General features: G+C 36.5%; 3 protein-coding genes across 9 annotated transcripts in view; 1 reads left to right on the forward strand and 2 right to left on the reverse strand.

Moving 5' to 3' along the window:
* Positions 1-20,304, forward strand: part of Bicd1 (BICD cargo adaptor 1) — a 187,912-nt gene extending 167,608 nt beyond the window's left edge. For 4 of the 7 annotated variants that reach the window (XR_004944515.1, XM_036181717.1, XM_036181710.1 and 1 more), the window contains 2 exons: positions 13,329-13,404; positions 19,386-20,304. Coding sequence is in view for 6 of the 7 variants with exons in the window: in XM_036181717.1 (XP_036037610.1) it covers positions 13,329-13,404; positions 19,386-19,473 (164 nt within the window). In the remaining variant the exon portion in view is untranslated. Of the gene's footprint in view, positions 1-13,318; positions 13,405-19,385 lie in introns of all 7 variants that reach the window. The other 3 variants (XM_036181711.1, XM_036181712.1, XM_036181715.1) reach the window with 3 other exon arrangements.
* Positions 5-24,670, reverse strand: part of LOC118579918 (zinc finger protein 431-like) — a 75,699-nt gene continuing 51,033 nt past the window's right edge. Inside the window, exon 4 of the mRNA XM_036181721.1 lies at positions 5-1,824. Coding sequence (XP_036037614.1) covers positions 1,668-1,824 — 157 coding nt within the window. The 3' untranslated portion in view covers positions 5-1,667. The remainder of the gene's footprint in view (positions 1,825-24,670) is intronic.
* On the reverse strand, positions 2,649-4,256 carry LOC118579920 (negative elongation factor A). The gene has a single exon (XM_036181723.1). It carries the CDS (start codon positions 4,254-4,256, stop codon positions 2,664-2,666), a length of 1,593 nt encoding a protein of 530 aa, XP_036037616.1. The 3' UTR covers positions 2,649-2,663.

Genomic DNA, 24,670 nt, shown 5'->3' on the forward strand with positions numbered 1-24,670 from the left:
TAATTTTGAGATACATTGAATTGCAGAAGAGGATTCCAAACTTCTCAGAACGTTCTCCAGTGCAAAGATTTAAAAGTGAAGAAAATTATTAAATAAGAAAATCAAACACATTTCATTGAGTGGTATCTCATGAATTTTTCTCATCTGATATCTATCTTTATAACTGAACTTTTTAGTGAATTCCTGGGTATAATTTGTTTAACTTATTTCTCTCTGTGTCATTGATGATGAATTAGGACATGAAATGATGATCTGGATTTGATACATGCTAAGTAACTTTGCTTAGCAAGAATTAACTGCCTTATTTTCTTGAGTTAACTATGCTAGCTTGCATTGCTCTTGAGAAAGTTATTTCTAAACAAAGGATCATGTTTGAAAAGGTGTTTAATTGGTATGAGAATCTGGCAACACAGTGTACTTTTACCTCTTGGTGCCACTGTAAATAACTACTTTCACTCCCTTTATCATCTATTTCTGTCATGCTCATGATTTATTCCTAAATTGTTCAGAAGCAAAAAGGTGCAGACAATTTGTTTATTTCTCTTTTGTAAGATTTTCATAAAATGGATTTTTCTATAAACATTGTTTGTTTTATTGACTAGCCATATGGCAAGTCTCATGAAAGTTTTTGTCTAATCTGTAAACAAAAATAAATTTCTATATTTAGCAAACAGTTTTAATACTTACCAGAGTATGATAAGCTTATATGCTGTTGTCATTTAGGGAAGGCAGAACCAAATGCTTTTTAAAGGTTTGTTACTTTGTCTGGATATTTCAAAAGTTCTATAGATTATGTCTTTTGAAGAAGTTTAACACATAATAACTTTCAGACTATCAAGGACATAATGATCTAATGGAGTTTGCTATCTTGAACACTGAGTGTCTGGTGCCATAAATTAGCAGATTATACCTCAGAGAAGTAAATTATGCTATCATTTTATCAGTGGCTACTTTCATAGAAACTAAAGTGTTTCTAGGATATGTGATATAATTGATAAAAAGGGATGAGATAGCCAACTCTATGTGTTTGATTATAAAACAGCAAATGGTCATAGCTACCTGTTTTATTAGTGTTGTTATACCATTAACTCATTACTGGATTTTTGAAAATATTTTACTGACTACAATTAGTATTTATGTGTTTCTATCATGCCCTCTTATTTTTCCTTCTATGATATTTCTATCTCAAATTTTTCATGTTTGCCTGTTATTTCAGTTGGTGTACTTGGGAGCACTTAAGACTACTTAAATAGTGTACTTGATGCTTCTTTTTGTTAGTTCATGAACACACTATTAATAACTTTGTGGATTTAGTGAGGAATAATTTAGTATTGTTATTGATACCTCTTAAATGATAATTTAAAAATTATTTTCCTTACTTAAGTCTCCAATTATCAAAAGAAAAATTAATATTACTACATTAACTTTAAGATTTTTATTACTACTATTCCCTCTTTCTTATTGTTTTGTTTCAAACATATTTTGATGGCAGGAATGCTTGATTCACAAACTCTTTCTTCGTCAAGTGGATCTGTCAAACATTTACAAAGTACTCATAGGAAAAAATTTACAGATCCTTTAACAGGAGTGGAGTCAGTACATTAGTAAATATTTTGCATCACATTGAAAATTCCCTCTGTAAACTACTGTGGGGAAATAAGTAACCTTCAGGCAGTGTCCTTTGGCTGGAAGAGGATTAGACATTCTTCAACAAAAGTTGCCAACAAAGGCTGATGGAGGCGAGTGACGATGGAGCTTGAAGAAGTCAGACATTCCCTTCTGGGATGCTGGAATGCTGTCACAAACTGGATGGCTCTGAACAGTCTGAGAGAGAAGGAACATTTCAGATGAACATAAAGATAGGAGCAAAGGTTTTTGGAAATAGATTCTTTTTTATTAATAAATTCAAAGGCTGAAGTTTATTGGTAGCTTTTTAAGTTTTCGTGAGTAGACAGATATAGCTGGAAATCAGTAAAAACTCCAGACAAATTTGACAATTCCCAGGAGACTGAAGAATGACTTGATGCTTTTGAAAATATAGCTAAGAACAGAAATCTCAGCTAGGGTCATCATCAGTCAACTGCTCAGTCCTTTTCAATGTTTTTTTGTTTGTTTGTTTTTGTTTTTTCTTTAGAAAAACTAAACTTTAATACTCATATCATTTTACAATGAAAATAGGTACCCAGAGACAGGTTTGAAATGTTTACAACTGTACAAAAAAACATATACAAATCCTTGGCAGGCAGTGGCACTGAGACTGGTCATAGCCCCCTCACAGCCTAGCCTGCTAGGTGTCACCTCGGCCTCATGAGGGAGGGCCTGCACAAGCAAAGAAAGTCCTCTCAGCTAGTGCAGGTTTTTACAAGAAAAAATAAAGGTAAAAGTCTTAACAGGCACTAAAATGAACTTTTTTTTGTTTTAGCATTAGAATATTAATACTGAATCTTTAAAAAAAAGTATCTTAATCACACAAAAACTAACCCATTATAATAATTAAAAAAAAAAAAAGTACATCCCCCAGAGAAATAATCTAAAACTTAAAACAGCCTGTAGCCCAGCAGCCTGTGCATGGCAGGTGCTGGGTGGAGTACATCCTCGGGTCACATAGCATAGCCAGCAAAACTTGTCTTCGGTCCTGATGAGGTCAGCAGCAGGGATGGCACTTAGGACACATTGGTCATGGGCTTGTACTTCTTGAAGCGTGTCCACTGGCCTGTGGCGTAGTTCATCTCGAACACTGTGTCCACTAGCATGGTGGTACTGCCCTGGCCGTCTGCCTTGGGCAGATCCTCTGTGTGCTCGCTGAGCTTGATCTGGATCACATCCCCCTGCTCCGGGCATGGGTTCTCTCGAGAGCCAGCCATGAAGCCCAGGATGAGGGCCTTCTCTGGCCGAGTGACCTTGTTTGCTGTCTTGAACATCTCTTGGGCAGCAAACATCTGTTCTCTCGTGAGGGACAGGTTCTTCTTGGGTTGCTGCTGAACAGGGGCAGGTGCCTGGGTCTGTGGGGCCACCATGGCCACTGGGGGTGTCTGAGCAGTGGAAGTGGCAGCTGGGGGAGTAGTAGGTGTCAGAGGCGAGGTAGGTGCTTCAGGTGCTGGAGTAGCTGGGCTCAGGCCACTGTTGTACATAGGCGCCCTTTGTTTAAACTGAGCTGGTAGTGTAGGGCTTGGGGCACTAGGCTCCTCAGGCAGTCGGCTGGCTTCCTGGGAAGGAGGGGCTGGGGGCGTCTCAGAGCTGGGGATATAAGAGGAGGCCGGTACCACACTGGGGGTAGAGGGCAGGTAACTTGTGGAGGGAAGTGCTGGCTCGCTATTCAAAGACCCAAGTTTCTGTGTGGACACCAGGCCAGCAGCATAGTCAGGGGTGGCATTTTCAACAACTGTCTCTTCCTTGGTGGGCTTTTCCACCACTTCTGTGTCTAAAGTCTTCCTCCTCCTCTTTGCCTCTCGGCCAGCACCAACCGTATTCAGCTCAGAAATATCCAGCAGCTTCACACCCCTTTCTTTCTGCAATGGTGTCCTCGAAGGTGGTATTGGGGTCCGGTTCCCGGAGGGGCTGAAGACACTGGGCGTGGGGGGACTTCTGAAGGGGGCTTGCTTCGGGATGCCTTTGAGAGGGGTTGTAGTGTCCATCTTGCGGAGCAGCCCCCGGCCCTTGGCATGGAATGGCATCCCGGCACTTCTCTTCAGCTGCTGGGCTGTCTCGGTGGACTTCTGCAGCAGCTCTGCCCTCAGAGTGGCACTCTTGGGTTTCCGCTTCAGCTGAAAATGCTTCACCGGTGGGGTTAGGGGCCCAGCAAGGGTGGTCAGGGCATTCTTGTTCAGGTACTGGCACTCCAGTGGCAGCATGGCAGATGCCTCGCACTCACCTACTTTTTCTCTAAGTTCTCCTAAGATGTCTTGAACATTGGGGTTCTGCTCCTCGAGGTCTAGATTAAGTGAGCCCGTCTCAGGAAAGGATTTCAGAATGTCAGCAACCATGAGGACCCAGGGATCTGAGTCCAGGGTAGCTAGTTGGATAATATCCATCAGAGCGCCCTTCATCTCATCCACCGTGCGGCGTGGAAGATGCAGAGTCCCTAGCAGCAGCTTGAGTTTCACAGCCGATGAGAGGCGGTGGAAGCAGAGGCGGATATTATCGATGACCGCTGCGGTGAGCAGGGACGCGATGCTGGGCGGCGCCCACAACTCGTCTGTGGCGCCCAGTTTGTTGTGTAGCCACAGGCCCGTGTCGCTCTCCCGCATGGACGCCATCTTGGCAGCAGCAGCGCGCGCTTGCTGGCATCTTACGGGGACGCCTACTTGTCCCTAGCAAGGACCCCCAACATGGCGGCGCCCGTGGGTATGGGGCGGAGCCTCCCCTTTTCAATGTTTTGTCACCATGGTATTGGAGTATTTTTTTTTCCCTTTGAAGAATTTTTATGGTACTTTCTCTAGAGTCCCTGATTTTAGAATTAAAAAATATGCATGACATTCTAAATAGATTCTTTAAGTGTTTATTTTTACCTTCCTTGCTTCACCATGGTTACTCCCTTTACTTATTTCTTGAAGTGAAAAATTTCAGTCATGGCCAGACCTTCCTTTCCTTTGTCCTGTTGTCTAATCAATAGGCTCTGGGTTGTACATTTTCACAAACAGTTTTTCACCTGGTCTTCATGGGAATCCTGCAAGATTATAGTTTGATGTCTCCACTTATCCAGTAAATAAAGCTTAAAATTTGATTCTCAGAATAGTCAAATTACATCTTTTGCCACCTAGTGACTGGTCCATAGAGCATGAAGCCAAACACAGTCTCTTTAAGTACATGGGTCTATGGTGGAATCCAGGCTTAATGTGTTTGAGAACTAGGTTTAACCTTTGGCCTACCAGAGATAAATGCATACTGTGTTAGTTAATTTATGTTTTTGTGATACAATTCCATGACCATAAGCAATGTATAGAAGAGTTTATTTTGGTTTACAGTTCCAAAGGGAGAGTCCACAATGATAAGGAAGGCATGGCAGGAAGTGCCTGGATCAGGAAGTTTGCTGATCACATTTCAGTAGAATACAGGAAGCAGAGAGAGCCAACAAGAAGTAGGGTTAAGCTATAAACTTTTAAAACCTGCCCACAGAAATGCACTTCCAAAAACTTCCATAATTCCTTAAGAAGCACCACAAATGCAGGACCAAGGGATTAAACATGTAAGCTCATGGGATATTTTGTCATCCAAACCACAACAAATGATTAGTTATTTCTGATAGACCCTGAATACCAGGCAGAAAGGGAGATTTGAGCAGCATAAGAGAGAGAAGGCAGTATAAAGAGACTGCCAGGAAATGGTGGCAGAAGCTTCACTGGCTAGAGGCAGGAAATACTTTGTAGAATGCTCATCATCTGTCATAGTGGGTCTGCATGACCATCCCTGAGGACCTGAATGTGTCCAGAAGAATGTCTGATGATTATGTGGATAGTGCTTTTGTGCTATTATCCACAACAGCAAACTCCTGTGTTTGTAAGCAGTGGCTATAATGATTCAGTTTTCTTATCTCCATGCATAGTGTATAGAAGTTTATTTTTTAATAATGCAATTATTAGCCAGATTTATATTTAGTAATTTAATTACCCACATGTCACATCTTGTCATCAGTCTAATTATCTGGTAGGTTTTGCTTCCAATATATACATATACATATATACATACACACATATACATGTATATGCTGTTTGGGGTTTTTTGGGCTGAAGAAATACTCTTGGCAGAAAGTGGGTGTTACCATTGGATCTACTTTAGAATACATAAAATAAAGGCTGTGTTTTATGTAGACAGAAGTTTTCCTATATCCTGTCCAGTCCTGCAGCCGCTCAGTCCCAAGTAAACACATAGAGGCTTATATTAATTACAAACTGTATGTCCTATGGCTCAAGCTTCTGGCTAGCTAGCTCTTTAATCTTAAATTATTCCTATTAATCTATATGTTGCCACGTGACCATGGCATTACCAGTCTGCTGGCATCTTGTTGCTCCTTTGGTGGTTGGTGGCTCTCTCCACTCCGCCCTTCTCTTTGTTTTTGAGAGAAACAAAATTTGAATTTTGGGCTCTCTTGAATTTCCCATCTGGCTTTAAGCTTTCTTGTCATAGACCAAAACAGCTTTAGTTATTATCCAATGGAAGCCACACATATTCACAGCATACAGAAAGACATCCCACAGCAGTTTTAGTTTTGGGGAGCTGTAGTTACAATATACCACAGAGCGAGCAACTAACTTAAACAACAAATTGTATTTATTTAATTTTCCATACAAAATACTCAAGGTCAAGGTGCCTACAGTAGATGCCTACTGCATCCTCATTTGGTCCTTCTGAGTTATACATATTTTGTGTCTCTTTGATCTCTTCCCAGCACAAGGATATGCATCAGATGGAATTAGAACAAAACTCAATTAGCATAATTTTAACTGACCCTCTGAAGGTCTCATCTCCAAATACAACCCTATTTGAAGGTGCTGGGTTAAGGCTTTAACTTTGGGAGGACACAATTCATGCCACAGCAGGCTCCATGGGATATTACACTGAAAGAACATGTGTAGACAACCAGAAACTTGGGTTTAAGTTCTAACTCTGTCACTTACTTGGGCCCTGTGCTGATTAGTTTAATGTCAACTTGATATAGGTTACAGTCATTTGGGAAGATGGAGGCTTAATTGACAAAATGCTCCTAATAGATTGACCTGTGGACAAGCCTTTTTGACATTTTTCTTAATTAGTGATGGGAAGGTTCATCTCATGGTGTATGATGCCATTCCTGGGTAGGTGGTCCTAGGGTATATTAGAAAGTAGGCTGCACAAGCAAGCCATGGAGAGCAAGTCAGAAAGCCACTATTGCATGGCCTTTGCACTGTCTCCTGTATCCAGGTTCCTTCCCTGACTGTCTTGGATGATGGATTACATGCTGTAAGGTGAAATAAACCCTTTCCTCCCCAAGGTTGTTTTTGGTCATGGTCTTTTATAGTAGCAATAGAAATGCTAACTGAAACAGTCCCTAAGGAAATCACTTAACTTTTTGATACTCAGTTTTCTGCGCACACACACACACACACACACACACACACACACACACACCTTTTGTTCTTTATAAAAGTGACCAGGCATAAACTCCTCTACCTTTCTAAGCCTTATTTTTTTTATTCTAAATAAAATTAAATCTATTTGAGTGTGGTGGTGCACACTTGTAATCATATTACTTAGGAGGCTGAGACAGAACAATACCAGCTTAAGACCATTGTAGGACCCTGTTTCAAAAGTGAAATAAAAAGAAATAAAAACTATTTGATTGATTTTTTATAAGGATCAGAGGTCCTTGTATGCAAGGTATTTGGTTAATGTTTGTGTCTATAGAGCACTTTCTAAACATTACAAATTATCATTATGTCTCATCTTTCTTGTTTTTCTACTTGTTTCTACTTGTCTCATCTACTTGTTTTTCATTCTGTGTGTGTTTTTTTTTCTGTCAACCAAAATCAGGTCTAGGTTTGCAGCAAAAAGAAAACAAAAGAGGTTGTCTCTATGCTTTCATCATTGACTGTGGAGTATCAAAATAATCCATAACTCTATCAACTTTTTATCAAGTAGATCTCATAAATATTCTTGTTTTTATACTATTATTTAGTCCTCTGTTACTGAATATTGACTATTTGCTGAAAGTTCATATTATTTTTGGTACAAGCTATATCTATTTGAAAAGTGCAACAATGCCATTCTATGATAGGACTTGTTCAGATGTATCTATTAAAGTTATTATTAGGTTGGGGATTTAGCTCAGTGGTAGCATGCTTGCCTAGCAAGCACAAGGCCCTGGGTTCGATCCTCAGCTCAAAAAAAAAAGTTATTATTAAAATGGTCTTAAAATATTATACCAATTTAACAAAGATAATAACAAAGTGTCTTACCAAGAGGCATGTATGCTCATTGAATCATGAACTTTCATTTCTCTTGTCAATTTTTCTAGCATGCCTATTTTTGAGAATATGAGTTGCTATTTTCAAAACATGAGAAAAGAATCCAGATGTAGAGGCAATATCTATAATCCCAGCATTCAAGAGGCTGAGACAGATGAATCATGAATTGAGGCCTGTTGGGGCATAGAGCAAGTTACTGTCTTGAAAGGAATAAGAAGAGCAGTGAAATGAAATTTTTAAATTTTTAAAAAGACACCAAAGAGTCATGTGCATATCCAACATAAATAAAGAGGTGCCCAGGGAGAAAGAGAATGTTGAAGCAATAGTATAGACACCTAAATGCACCAGAGAGAATATAGAAATACAGTTTTTATACAGAAGAAACAAGGTTTTCTAAATTCAATCCACAAACTTGAGCCTGATCTTTGACAAATTTTGGGAAATGGATGGGTGCATCTTCTTAGTATACAGTGGTGACTGCTAAAGGCTAGTTCATTAAGAATGACTTCTGCTAGACTAAGCTTCATTCTCATGCATATAGTCAGGGTAAGTGGTATGTCTGAATCTTGACAAACAATCACCTGTTTAAAAAATTTAAGGCAAATAGAGAATTAGTCATACATTTTTTTTTGCATTCATAATTGGTTGAAAGGGTCAAAAATCATCCATCAAAATTTACGAAATGAGTCTCTACCTGTCCCTATTGTTACCAATATGAAATGAAGATATCAAAGTCAAATTACCACATTTTTTAGGCTTGAAACATAAAAATAGGAGAGGAACTAACATATTAAAGGTGAAATGCATTAGAGGTAAACATAAAACATTAAAAATTAGGATCTGGAGTTGTAACTCAGTGGTAGAATGCATGCCTAGCATGCACAAGGCCCTGGATTCAAGTTCCAAACCACAAATAAATTATATAAACTATTTCATTGGAATTATAAACATATAGATCCTTAATTATATTAATAATGGATATATATCCACATTTCATTGGCACTGTAAACATATATGCATAGGCATGGAATAGAAGAAACATGACTTGTTAGCACCATCTATAAACAAAAAAAGATTGGCATGAAATAACAGTGGAATGTGGTTGTTTTAAATGGCATACAGACTTTGTTATTTTCATAGGATTTCGATAATTATGATGAGACAGGTCTGCTATGCTATTCTTCTCTTGCAATACCTGACTACATATGATTTCATTTTCAAACACTTCAGGGTTAGAAAGATGTTCCTATACTAGATCATGTCCTCTAGAGTAGAGTGAGGGAGGTACATGAGAAGAGAGTGAGAGAAGTTGCCACCAAGTCTCATAAGAAGAGCTTGATTTGGTATTGAGGACAGATTTCATAGAAATTTGAGCAGCACTGGATGTGGCTCATGGTGCTGAGGGAAGGAGATATGTATTGAAGATACATTTTCACTAGGAGCCAAGGGTGCATTAGATCTTCCACTTTGAAAGCATGCTATAGGAAATTGCGTGCGATTGAGAACTGCTCTGTACTTTTCACAGAGTATCTGGTAAACAAGGAAACCTCTTCTAGAGCCTTATTCTGGCAGATAGTATAATCCCACATCACAGCCACTGCTGTCATGTGGGCTGAGGGATGAGCCAAAACCTAGTGTTTCAACTTGTTCCACTCAGGGCATTCTCACCTATCCCATGCAGCCACCACTGGATTTTTAGACTCTCTAAGGCACTGGTTTTTCGGATATTGATGAATTTTGTAAATTGCATCAAAAACGTTAAAAGTAGTAGAAGCTTGAGGGAGAGCTGTTGAGCAAAAACTTCTTCCTCTCTGCCAGGGAAATCTGTTTTCAGCCACCAAAACAATAAACAAGCAAGCAAACCAAACCAAAAATAACAACACAAAACATTATCCCTGTTCTTGGATGCTGTATCTTGCTTTGTGTTTTTGATGTATTTGATTCTCTTCAGATCAGCGTCTCAATTGTATGATGGTATTCTTTCACCATATAACCCTGATACTTTCTGGAAGTAGCTGATAGAAATATAAGAGTAGCCAGAGAACACAGTGCCTGACACATGGTAAGCAATGAGTGAGTTCCAGATGTTGTAGCCTCTTCCTCTTCCTCACCATCTCCATGCCACATTACTGTAAGTGCTCACTGAATGTGTTTGTCTTTCTCAATCAAGCAGAGATTTTATCTTCTTTGTGTTTTTGTCCCCACTGTCCAACAGTCTCCAACATAACGTTAGTAATTTGATTATTGAATAATTGAGACTATCTTGGTAAATAAATGACATCAGCTGCAGTTGCTCTGCAAGTCATCTTTCATGATTTAAAAATAGTGAGAGTCAGCTACAGTTACCTCAAGAGTCTGTCTGGCCTAGAAGATCATAGTCAGAGCTGGGATATCAGGAACTGAAGCCTAGAGAGGACCTTTTCTATCTCCCAGCACACCTGCTTTGCTTTGCAGAGTGTATGCTAAAATACTATGGTTCAGTTTGGCTTGAAGTGGACATAATTAGAAAGACGTGGATCCAAGAAGACTCAGAGGGGAGACTTTAGAGACAGCTGAGTCAGAGAAATGTAGCTTTTTTTAATTCACATCAACACATAATGTTTCTACATTTGGAATCTGTTGGTTTTGATCTTAAGAGTAGCACTTAGTTAAAGGATTAAAAATGTAAAATATTAACAATAACTGGAGGTGATGTCTATACTTATTTTTATTTACTTACTGTATTTTAGACAGAATCTCATTATATAGCCTTAGCTGGTCTGGAACTCACTGTGTAGAACAAGCTGACATTGAACCCAGAGATCTGCCTTCCTCTGTCTCCCCAGTGCTGGAATTAAAGACATATATCACCATGCCTAGCAAAGTGATTTATTTTTAAAAGAGATAGAGGACTGGAGAGATGTATCAGTGGTTTTTTAATTTGCTGCTCTTGAAGAGAACCTAGATTCAGTTCTACCCACATGGTTCACAACTGCTTTTAACTACAGTTCCAGGGTATCTGGCACCTTCTTCTGACCTCTGTGGCTACCAGGCATGCACATGATACATATACATACATGTAGGCAGACACTCATGCACATGAAATAAAAATAAATCTTTAAAAAGGACAGAAAACATAATGTTTACTGTAAATGTAAAGAGCTACCAAATCAGGCAGCTTATTATGGGAGTGCATTGTGGTCTTGTTTGGGAGGCCAGCTCCCACCTTTTAAAGGGTTCCTATGAGGAGGAGAGAGGTATAAGAAAATATTAGATAGAAAGATAGCAAATAAGAGAAAGACAGAAACACGGGATAGCTTCAGGAGGACCTGGATCAAAACCCAATGGCCTCGAAGATTTATTTAAAAGGCTTTTTATAGCATGCCAAGGGGAGAGGCAAAAGACCTTTCCCTTGCTACATCAAAGCACACTGCACAGCCAAGTGTAGACCCTTCCAAACACCTGGTAACCATGCCAGTGGTTAAATCATCCCTTTATGCAGCCCTGCTGGGTAAAGCAAGCTCAGATTCTCGGACCCTGAGTAAGTTCTCATTAGGAAACCTCTGTGGGTCTCTATAGTCTTGGTCATCTGTTTCCTAACTATTATCAGAAAGGGTATTTTCAACACATAATAAGCCATGATTGCATTGCAAAGAAATTATTTCTGATATACAGATTTGAAAAGTAAGAATTTTGATTCTAAGGATTACTATTCAACAAAGGCTAATGCTATGCTTTAGAAGTGTTTCATTTATCTCTTGCTGACAATATAAAGTGTAAAGATTACAAGAGTACATGTCCAGGTCATTTTTTTCATCCATTGTACTTATTTAAAGGAGGGCAGTATGCACCTAGTTTATAACTTATAAATTGAATATCTGGTGGCCCAATTAAAATTCAGTTAGCTGTCTAAATTTGCCCAAATTATAACACAGATAGAAAAGTTTTGGGAAGAGACAAAAGGAACAGACAGAGATTTTTAAATAGAAAAGGAATTAATTTCTAAAGCCTTGAGTTTTTACAAAAGAGAACCATTAGAGCTGGTCAAACTTAAAAGGGACAAAACAATAAAAAGGGGAAATCTCAGGTTCTGAGAAAACAGAGAAAAAAGTCAAAGTATGATAAGTCTAAATATCAGTTAATATAGATTGAGATTTCTTCATTCCTATTAATAAGAAATGGTTAAGCTGCAACAAAGATCACTGTGTAAAAGAGTCCCCTCAATAATGATGCTATAGAGAACTCAAATCAAGCTTACTTCATGTTGCTTTTTATATTGCATTAGAAAGTTTATGTTTCTAATGTCTTACATAAAAACATTGTTGTGAATTTTGATATTCTAGAAATACCAAATTCTGATACATTTTGTTATAAAATAGAATATAATGATTTCAGAACAGCAATGACTTAGATATGAGCTTTTAAACATAAATTTGAATAGAGTCTTAACCCTGTAAATCCAGAATTTGAGGTGACTTGGCTTTAATATTTTTCACATGTCTAAACTGTTCAGCTTCAAGAGTAATTTTCAAGCCCAACTTCCATTTTTGCTTTTTTCAGACTTAAAAAAAAATATATTATGTGTACATTTCCCACTAGCCTTTTGTATATTTCTAATATTGTAAACCCAGTGCTAGAGGGCAAACTGATTTGTGATGGCTTAGACCTATCTTTTTGGAGTTTATGATTAGCACAATGACAACTTATAACAAGTAGTTAATCTAGTATGAGTTATAGTATATGGTTTTAAAGTAATAAAAACCAAACACAATGAGTACCATTAATAAGGTTGGCTTCCTTCATCAGTCCAAGTTACTCAAATTTTCTTATATGATGAACCATCTAAGATTTCTGCTAACAATTGTTTTCAACACATACAATCAATTTTCTGAAAACTGTAAAGATAATTTTCATGTTCAATATCCTCTTAATAAGGTATTGTTTGACTTTCTCAAAATATCTGTGAGTTTGACAATATTACTATATGCCCTGACAATAAAATCTGTTACCGAAATATATTCCATTTTAGAACAGCAGATCTATGTGCTAATCAAGTCATCAGCATCACGTTCAAGTTTCAGAATTTGGAGATTTTTTATATCAATAGACTCTGACTTTAGAGGCATCAGAAAAACAGCTATGAATGCCAAAGGACATAATGTACTTTAAAAATCTTGCAACTATTTTTATGCCATTAGTTTTTCTAATATTGTATTTAATTAATAAAAAAAATTCTGTCTCTTCTATTGGCGTTAGTCAAGGAAAACACACACAAAAAAACCCATACTTAATCTAGATGTTTCTGAGTGCACATTCCTCACTAAATCTCAGGCAGCTGATTTAGTTACTGTTGCTAACACCTTTATGTCATCTCTTTGTGTACATGTCTAATTTATTAGTTTCTTGTAGATTGTCAGCAGCCTGCTGCCTCCGTACCGCCACAGTGCTCACAACTAACTGGGAGGCAAGACTACCCAACTGTCAGGTAAATTCACAGGTCCCTCCTTCTCCCACCAGCTGCATGTCAGCTCCCCTTCCCAAGACCATAACTACCTATGCATCGTTATATGTTATTGCATGTTTTTCATGAATTGGCTACATGATGATGCCCTTGTTACTTGAAATCTGTATTCCCTAGGAGCATGTACAGGAGTTAGTGCTATGTCATCAACCGCTAGCTGGTAGAATAAAGGCTGCTTCATTTCCATTGGTGAGCAAACACTTAGGTTATGCCAGTGTTTCATTGCCTCCAATCTCAAACCTGTAATTTTAAGCTGTTTGACCTACTTTTATCTTTTTGTCCTTCAAATATACATCTCAGGCAAACAAACAGCGAAAATATATGCAATTAGACATGAAAAATATCTAATGTCCATTCTAGGACACTTTATAAAAAGGTTTCCATTTTCTGTCTACTCAGTCCCATTGTTAAAATTGTGGTAGTATATACCTGTTACCCAAGTACTTTGGATGCTGTGATAAGATGCTGAGTTTGAGACCAGCATGAGTTATATATTGAGTTCAGTGCCAGCTTGTGATACAGAATAACACTGTCTCCAAAATCTATTTTTTTAAAAAGGAGGGGGGAAGGAGGGAGAAAATTGTAAATCTGAATTTAAAAAAAATTGCAGTGATTATTTTCCCTTTATCTGAAATGCAGTGTTTTAAAGGCATGTTTGTAGACTACCTAGACACTGAACTCAAGAGTTTGCTGACAATTCATATTCCAGTTTAAAGCACTCTAAAACAATTACTAGTTCCATCCTGAGTGACTCCCCCAGCCTAGCAGCATCTTGTCAGAACCTCCTCATCTCCATAATATCTTTCATCTTCACTTACCTGGCTTCTGCTGGTACCAAGCTTATTAATATACATAATGTATAATATATCTCTTGTTCTCCTACTAGAAGAAGTCTTGTGTCAAGCAAGGACCAACCCAAACATGGGTCCATGTGTATGTTTGAGATGAGTAGCTGTCAATAGCAGACATACATGTTCATACCTTAGGGTAGCTGCGTACCTGCCAATACAACAGCAATACATCTAAAGCTAGAGTGTGATGTGGTCTATTGCCTATGTAAGTGGAACACTGCCCCCAGTATTGTGGATTGAACCTAGGGTCTCACATATGCTATGTTAAGGGATCTACTATTGAGCTGCATTTTCACCCCCAAAGTACATTGTAAATAGTGTCTTCTGATTGATGTCTCTTAGAAAACTGATCATACATTTACCTCAGAAATATTCCTTATTTTTTGTATTTATTTTATTTTATGTGTGAATGTTTTGCTTGCATATATGTATGTGTACCATGCATGCTTGGTGCTTGGAGAGGTTAGAAGAGGGCACTGGATTTCTTGGAAGTAGAGTTACAGGTGGTTGTGAAACACTACGTGGGTGCTGGGAATTGAACCCAGGTCCTTTGCAAGAATAACATATGCTTTTAATTACTGAGCCATCTCTCCAGCTTCTCAGAATTTTTCTTTACTAATGTGTTGATGGCATTTATAACAATAGCCAATTCTGGATAATTTCAATTATGTAAGTAATGAATATTAGTATGAATGTTCAAGTTGATCAGAGAGAGATTCTATAGTATAGTGATTGAGAACCCAGAGTCTGAACCTCTAGTCTACACTCTACAAAGGAGCCTCCTTCATTTGGGGCTCCAAGGTAGTGCTAACACAGTACAGATGCTCCATAAATGTTAACTACATAACTTAGTGGATGACCTTTGTAGTCAGATTTTTGGCTTGTGATCCTCTCTCTTACACCCCTATATGTGTAATCTTGGAAAGCTGTTTCTGCTAGCTATGTTCTTTCTTTAGTTATAAGGTAAAAAGCACAGACACTGGGGGAATTCAGTGATGAAGGGCCTGGCATGTCTGCCCAGTCTGCTGTTAGAATTCACACTTCTGTACACTACCATCCCTGACCAAAATCTGTTTATTTTATAACCAATCCAGTTTGCTTGAGCAGAGTTGGCATACTACTGCTTTAAAAATTTCCATGACTCAGGAATGCAAATGTATTCCTTCTCTTCTCAGGTTACTTAATGTTGGTGCTTCCTGTCTCACTGGGGTGATTTACTGAAATAAAAGCAATTTAGTGAATTTCAGACATTCCTAGTTTCTATTCAAGTAGTTGTAGCATGTCTAGAACAGACTTCTCTTCCTCACTATAGTACACTCAGAGAAAGGATTAATATATAGAGATTTGGAAGGACTCTTCTTCAGAGTGTCTTGCGTCCTGACTGGCTTCTGCTACAGGAGGACGTGAGTCAGTACTGCACTGTCCTTTTACTCCTTCTAGGCAGGAAAGGCAATACACAACCAGCATCAGAACTCATATTGGGTACCAGGCAAGGGTAAATTCTTCACATGTGTTAGTCACTGTGATTCCCCTAGAGGCTAAGCAGCTATTACACACTTCTCAACGAGGAAATCAGGGTTAGGCACACAGAACAACTAAGCCAAGTATTTAACACCCATCCCTCTCTACCATAGAGCATAGCTGCACTTAGATAATGAGCCAGTCATTTTATCTACAGTTGGCAGAACAAAGAAAGCTTGTGTAAGTTACCTAGCTGACTCAGTTTCTTTGAATTGAAAATGGATATTCAGTGAAACATGAGAAAAATTTCTAGGAATATTGAGTGATTTCAAATCAGAGGCTCTCTTTGTTTCTCATTTTGAAAAATAAGTTTTTTACTTCCCTCTAGTTTATATGTATATACTTATATAACTGTAACTGTGTGTGTGTGTGTGTGTGTGTGTGTGTGTGTGTGTGTGTGTGTTTGTTGTTGTTGTTGTTTTACTTCTGGGGGTTATATATGATTTCTCAATTCCTTAGTATTTAAGGTATATGATTTCTCAATTCCTTAGTTTCTTAATAGAGTGCTCTTACACTGAAAATGTAGAACTTTTCCACATATAGTTTTGTTGTTTTGTTTTGAAACATAGTCTTGCTATGTTGTCTAGACTTATCATGAATTACATGAGCTGCTGGGCCTCAAGTCATCCTCCTGCCCTGGCCTCTCAAAAAACTTTAATTGCAGGTTTATGCCACATGCCCAACATCTATATACTTTGTTTTTTGGTATTAAAGTTTTTATTTGGAGTTTTATGCACAATCTATACAAGTCATGAAAATGGAAAACACCACAAAATAATATTTAAATATAAGGTAAGAGCACAGTGTAATGTTTCAGTAAATACAATTCAATTTTTTTGACTATTTGCAGGCTGATTCTATTCTAAGTTATTAAAAATTTTTATATGTAATGATGCAATGGGAAATGATGTTATAGCCTTAGACATAATATTTAAATATATAAAAATGTATAATATTTATCACATCTTCACATCTACTAAGTTGTATTTACCTGGAAAAAGACAAAGAAAAATAATAACTGTGAGATGAATTACTAAATGGTCTTATTGAAAAAAAAACCTGGAACCAGATATTAGGGTTAAAACTGGATATCAGAAAAGCAGAAAGAAGCCAGCCACATTCTTACCACTTAGAGATCCTCAGCCAAAGAGATCTACTCCCTGTATAACCATGCCTATACTCTCCTGTTCTGCATTTCATTTACTGTCTCCACCTAGCTACGTCACTGCCTGTCTATCTGTACAGACCTCCAGACCTCTATGGTTGGTGCTGGGATTAAAGGCGTGTGTCACCATGCTTGGCTCTGTTTCCCAATGTGGCCTTGAACTCACAGAGATCCGGATGAATCTCTGCCTCCCAAATGCCAGGATTAAAGGCATGTGCTACCATTGCCTGACTTCTATGTTTAATGTAATGGCTAGCTTTTTCCTCTGACCCTCAGATAAGCTTTAATAGGGTGCACAATATATTGGGAAAAACAATATATCACAAGTAACCTTTTTGAAGATATTTCAAACTTCCTGAAGATAAGCCCAACTTACTACTTTAAATGTCTTAGTAATGAATTGTTAGGCTCTCTGTTGCATGTTCTTCCAGTGAAAAGTTATTTATAGTAAAGGTTGAATAACAAGCAGTCTTCTAAAGATATTTAGCAATCAAAATGGAAACTGAATTTATGTTATACTTTAAGTAATAATGTGCCAAATGTTTATGTTAAAATATTTTATTAACCTATCAGTCAAGAATATGTTTCTTATAGGTTAGTATGTATGTATATATATATATATATATATATATATATATATATATATATATATGTATATATATATGTATGTATGGTGTAAAATATTCCAAATTTCACTTTATAAGGAATTTTAAATGATGAAAATAATTTTACGTCATCATGAATGACTCATCAAGATGTTGAGCCATCTGAACTATAGCCACTGCTTGGCTATGCTCTCCTTAGCTAGCCATGCAAAAACACTCTAGGAAGAAGAATACTGCATCATACAAAGTCCTTCCTGTATAATGTGACTACCATAATACTACTTGCTATAACTTATGCTGTACTTTATGTTTAATTCCATAGAAAGAAATTATTTCTAACATACAAAAGACCACAGGGTCTGAGGAAAGTCTCTCTGATTTATTGTTAATCTGTTATTCCTCATTGACTATTGGGGAGCTTAGGGATAATCTTACCCTGCATTGATTTTTTTCCTTTAATCATTAATTGATTAAACTGTACACTACCTTCTTGGTCCTTGTTCCACCATTTTATATTTGCTACATTTATACATATGGGTTAGAGCTGTGGCTTAGTCACAGACTGCTTGCCTAAACTGTATGAAGTCTTGTGTTTCTTCCCAAGCATCACCAAAAAGAAAAAAAAATAGGAAAAAATAATTCTTACCATTGGTCATCCTAATCAGTATAGGACATCAGTTTCCTTTTAAATTAAATTTATGGTGGTTCAAAGAGCTCAGGAAGTAACTTCTTGCTAAATATTTACTAACTTATGATTTTATACTAATGTCCAACAGATACACATGATTGACAATTTCAGTACCAAAGCTTCAAAACTATCTGTTTAATCCAATTTTTAATTAATCCATTGATAATATTGCTTTTAAAATTATTTAAATATATAAATAATAAACTTTGAATAGTTACAACAAATATTCCCAATAGAAATGAGATATGATACTATAATTCATAATATATGGGAAAGTAGACAACATTTTCTATTAAAAAAACCATGGTGCCTTCTCCCTATTGATAATCATGTTTTGAAAGATACCAACCCAAATATGTTTTGTAGTTTTATCCTTGGGAATCTAATGATTTTACTACTTTACTCTTCAAGATTATTCATCAAGACATTGAGAGTCTGAGAACAGGCTCATTACAACTGGAGGCTCTCAGAAGTGGCCTGTTGGTTAGAAGACCACATCATTCACTTAACAAATGTAAAATGTCATAAAAGTCATCAGGTTTTTTTTTTTTTCAATACCACCAAACCAAAGTGGAGGAACCCTGAGAGCAAATTAGACTTCACAAGCAAGTGGATTTTCTTTCTGAGTCTCTATAGTAAACTAGATTCTTATAAATATTAATGTCTTGGTCTATTGGCTAGCACCATCTGAACCACAGAGAGCACATTGCAAATACAGGCTCTAGAGTCCCTTACTGGCCCTGATAACTCAAAGTCTCCTTTACCAAGATCTTTGGGTGACTTGTACCCATAAAAAAGTTTGAAAAGGGCTGATCTAATGACACTTTACTGCCAACCCAGAGATCTAGGAGTTGGAGACTGTGCAAAAACTGAGTACTTGGCTCGTAGGACAAGTTCACGTATCAGTTCCCAAAGTTTCTCTTTACTTTTTCTTTTTCCATGCTCTGCTTTAAAACCTAAATTTTTCTTGGCATGCTTTGAATTTAAACCATTTTCTTCACAAAGTTTCTGTTCACGTGTTTAAAATGTATAGTGCAATAATTTGTCTGACCATCACAGTGTATGTGGTTGTTTACCAGTATGTTTTTGCTAACTGCCTTCTTTCTCATTTTCAGTCCGGACATTGCCCTCCCTGAGGAGCAGCCACATTCCAGCTCACAGTGTGCTCCTCTCCATTGTCTCACCAAGCCTCCTTACCCCTAGTCTTCATCTCTCATGGATGAGTATATGGGCTGAAAGTTTTGTAGCCACACTGAGGACACTGCCTGAGATCTAGCAGGTGTTTTCTTCTTGGAGATTAGATGTACATATAGATTGCAGGCCATCATTTTTGAAGAGGAGAGTTCAGAAGAATAAAATGATGCATTGAACCTGGTGTAATCAAAGAATTTATGGTTTATCTGAGTCACAGATGACCTGCAATCAAATGGCAACAGTTCACTTGAAATTTAAATGAAACATGTATCTCAGATAACTGGCTTTATCTCCACAGCATAAAAGAGACCCAAGACAATGTAAAACAGATATGTTGTAAAATCATCTTTCCCTATACTTCAAAGTCAGTCATCGAAGTTGATTTCAATATTTTCATTGATATTTTATATTTTATTTGCTGTGTGGTTTGTGTTTATAAAGATACCTTCTGTAAAAGGAATTCATTTATTTTTAAATACTCATAGTTTGCTCAATTTAATTTAGTTTAAAATCTGGAACTGGCAAGATTATGGTCAGAAAATTACAAATGAGGTGCATCAGAATGTTAACACTAACTGTTTTGCTGCTACATGAATATTCTTTATGCAGTTATTTTCTAATTAGTAACTCATTAATTGCTAATTTTTTTTTACCATAGTTCTTCAGTGGACATTTATTAAGTAAATCTAAGAAAGAGGCAAAGATATGATTCATTGAATTAATCAAGATTTGATTGTATCTTTAATTTTTTTAAATCGAAGTTGAGTAGATATATTGGTGCTGCTCTTGTGTGATTATATGTGCGTGTATGTGTGTGTATGTGTGTGTGAGTGTGTGTGTGTGTATGTGTGTGTGTGGTTGTGTTAAAGAAGGGCAAATTACTGGAAGGAAAGAAATGGTGTGTTAATTTAATGACCACAAATTTTTTAAACTTTTTCCAAATTTAGGGTCTTACTATGGGTTTCCCACTAAAAGGGATCACTATAAATGTAAAAATATATACATATACAGCTGTAAGGTAGGCTTGGTTTTTTTATTTGTTCATAAAGTATATGTTTTTGTTGTTTGTTTATTTCACAATGAATCTTTCTTGCCAAAAAAAAAAAAGATAATAAACCTTACATCATTGTCTACTTTTGACAAATACTCAGGTGCCTACAGTCATATTATATTGAGATAAGACATATTCCTATTTAATTTACAAATTCTGCTAGGTAATTTTTATGACTTTATTTAAGTCAATAGAATTTCATAGAAAATTTTAGGTTTTGCATTATTGAGAAAACAAGGACAACAGCTAATTGAGCTGTGAGGTCCAACTTGGATTCCTCAGTTCTCAAGTGCTGCCCACATAATTGAGCCTAACCCTGACTCCTTGTCCTTGTCAGGTAGCCTTAACTTACATAAAACCATAGAGATTTTACTTTTTAATTTAACAGTATATTTAACTTCTCTTCAAAACAAAACTGGCCCTCACTGTTAGCAAAAAGATGACTAGTGCTGTAGGAAGACAACAACAGAGATTTCAGAGCTTCCCAGCTTGTGGCACATTTATGAAGCGCTCCATCAAAGGTCAGCTGTTGGTCACAAAGCACATTGCAGGAACTTTGTTTGTTTGTTCTGTTCCTGTTGAGTAGCAGTCATAGTTACCAAAGCAACCCAAAGATTTTGTGTTCCTTATCTAAATAATGTTTTCATGTCATTTCTTATGCAACTTGGAGTAATAGTTGAAATAGTTGCCCAAATAGGGATGCAGGTTAAAGTACAGCAACACACAAAACAGATCCTGATGAAAGTCCTAGTCAATAAGAATCCCCACATAGTTGTTCCTGCCCGTATTGCTTTATTATTTCTGTACATTCTCATTTATTGGCGTTGAATGTGCCTGGTGCCAATATTAGTGAGACAATATCGATTTTCAATGGAGTTCAAGTAAAGACAACTTCCTCCGTTCTTTTTCACTTTCCCCTTTCATAAGCATGAATTGAAACCCAAGAAGTGTCATAGTTGCTAAGTTGACTTTGACCTGAGGGATAACATGCCTTTTTTAAATAAGTACCCCAGAATGAGTTGTGTCTTTGGAATGGGAACTCAACAATGGATCTCTTCCCTGTGTAACCACTGTTGACATAGCTACATTGTGTTTGTGTGTAAAGCTGATTTCTTCCAATATGAAATTTATCAATAAGTCTGTCATAAATGTGTTTCATTTTAGTTGTTTATTTAAATAGAGTATGAAATGTTTGTTTTGAAATATTAATTCTTTAAAATATTAATTTTAACAGAATTTAACCAAGAAGATATAGAAACTTTGAAACAAATTTCTCATTTTCAGCACAAAAGTATGTGGTAATCTCTAAGCAGTAAGAGACTATCATTTATTTATGTTGTACCACATAAATAAATAGTTTAGACTGAGCCATATTTATATTTATTTATTTATAGAACTTTTCAATGAATAAATGTATAGTGCTGATAAAAATGAATACCTGTAAACATAACACTGGGATGTAAAAAGAAACTGAAAAAGTGAAAAACTGATGAAACAAAAAAAGCATGAATCTCAGTAAGAATAATTGAAGGTGCATTTGATATTAAAATATAAACTATAGAAACACTACAAATGCTAATTGTTGTAAACATTTCAAACAAAGGTGAGAGGTAATGTTCAAGATTAGTTAGGCAAAGTAACCAACTATTGTAAAAAAAAATTTCATTACATTTTACTGTGTGTGTGTGTGTGTGTGTGTGTGTGAGAGAGAGAGAGAGAGAGAGAGAGAGAGTGCATGCGTGCGCGCGTGTGCATGCACATGCATGCATGTACACACATGCGTATCCACAGCATGTGTGGAAGAGTCAGAGGAAAACCTGCAGGAATTGCTTCTCTCCCACAACTATGTAGATCCCAAGGATTTAACTCAGATTATCAGGCTTAGTAGAAGGCATATTCATCTGCTGAGCCATCTTCCTGGTCAGTCTCCATTTTTTTTTTTAATGTAAGCACAATTACAAAACTGAGTAGAAGAATTAGTATGCATAAATGCTTTCCCACAGAGGATTTTTCATTAACACATAATAGTAAAATGAAAAATAGCAATAAACTGTGATTGGCCTAAGTACTTAGGAGCATAAAAAAAAAACTTTGGATGCATAAACATTTTGCATATCTAATTCTGGATTTAAAAGAAAGAGGAAGAGGAAAGAATTTTGAAAACTTCTAGAAAATATAAATTTAGGAATGAAAAAAAGACTTATTTGAAGTTATACTTTATATTTGCCTAAAGGAAAGGTCCAACAAAAGGAACTTAACAAATGGTAGAAAGTAGCTAAAGATCCCATAAGACTAATTGTGCAAGGTTAGTATTATCCATAGAAAGAGATTTTTAATAGTGGAAAATTAATCATTGGATTATAATGATTTGTTTTTAAAAACGGAATGCCACTGGTAGTCTAGTAAGTATAGACAATTTACAATAATGTATTATTCTAGGAGCCCACAATTCTATGATTTCTTTTGTTTCAAAATCTAAAGTATATCTAATTTTTACTGGTTGGTCATGAAATATTTTTACTTTTGAACTAGGATAACAATCTTAATTTTCTAAGGTATTTATTATTTTTTAAAAGGAGTTCTTCAAAATTGTCTGGAATATAGCAACTTCACTTTAAAGAACTTCAATTTCAAAGTCTAAAAAGCAAATACCCTCAAGAAAACTTCATAAATAGAAGGTATGAAATCTCTTAGAGAAGACAAATACTTCTTGAATTCTCTTTACTTACAAAGATCTTCTGTCTTTAACATTTGCTTTACCTATGCCATAGAACATGTTCTTGTACAGATAAGTCCTTCTCTATTAAATAAGCATGAACAATTGGTTTATTAAACTAGCTAAGAATGTGGGTATTCCCTCATACATTACATTGAATAAAATGCTCTCCAATAACCAAGCACAGATTACAAATAATGGAATGAATAAATTAAATATATTTTCTATTGTGATAAATGTCAACTTTTATTGTATTAGTCAATCAAAAGATTTAATCTTTCTTAAGAAGAAACCAGTGGGCAGGAATAGGGTGTAACTCAGCAATGGGGTGCTTGCTGGACCTGTGTGAGACCTTGGGTAGCATCCACAGCACTGCAAAACAAACAAAACAAAAACTGATGGATTTCCCCACCTAGAATCCTATTCATTCAATCCAAGAAGGTCACAAATGAATTGATACTGTACATATAACTAAATTTGTAAAGTCCACAAGCTTAAAACTTTTGTTTTTTTAATAAATAAAAGTGAGTTAAAATAATCTTTGCATGAAGGCTGCAAAAATTGTTTTCAAATAAAGCAGAAAACTGCTGAACTGAAGTCATGTTAGTCAGCATGGCTGGTGCCAATGTTGAGAAATAAGTACTTACTTCAGAATCAGTGTTCTAGCTCCTGAGTGACCATTTCTGTTTTCTGTAATAATAACCCAAGATGAGTTGTCTGAAATTAAATTTTTATGTAAATGCCATTTTAACTACAATAGCCCCTGATATATTGTAGCCTAATTCTTTTATTTAAATACCTGAAAGACTTCGGCTGAGACATCTCTTTCATCTTGTTACTCAAGGTATAAATTAATGAGACAATTTGTATTAGAATATGTACTTTGATTTGAGATTTTTCAGAACTGACAATCTGTTTATGAGAAGGCACAAGCAACTAACCTCTATCATTGTAAGGCAAGAATATAAGATGTTTGCATGAAATCTTTCACATCATGTAAGCTTTCCCATATCCATAACATGGAGTCTACATTGAAACCTTGTCTTGTGATCTCTTCACTAGGAATGCAAGGAGGCTGTTACACGTACTGGGTCTCCTTTCCATACTGAAGTGCATGGCTTTATCCCTCAAGTGTATTTTTACACCTCTCAGTTGGGGTTGTTTAATAATCTGCCACAACTGAACTGAAGCTTAAATGGCCTGCTGAACCAGATAATTTCTGAGATTGGAATTTAATTGCTCTACAACACTTGCTGAGAATTTATTTTATTTTAGCTACCTTTCATAATCAGCTGCTGCTCATTATAACTCTCTGAGACCATTGAGAAGTAAATTTGATGCTTCTTAGTGTGAATGTATGCTTTTTGTTTAAGGGAAATGGCACCACTGTGTTGACAAATCTTTATCTTGTAATGGTGAAACAGAAGGAATCCTAGGAG

Source organism: Onychomys torridus, chromosome 3, assembly GCF_903995425.1.
Source record: "Onychomys torridus chromosome 3, mOncTor1.1, whole genome shotgun sequence".
Taxonomy (NCBI): Eukaryota; Metazoa; Chordata; class Mammalia; order Rodentia; family Cricetidae; genus Onychomys; species Onychomys torridus.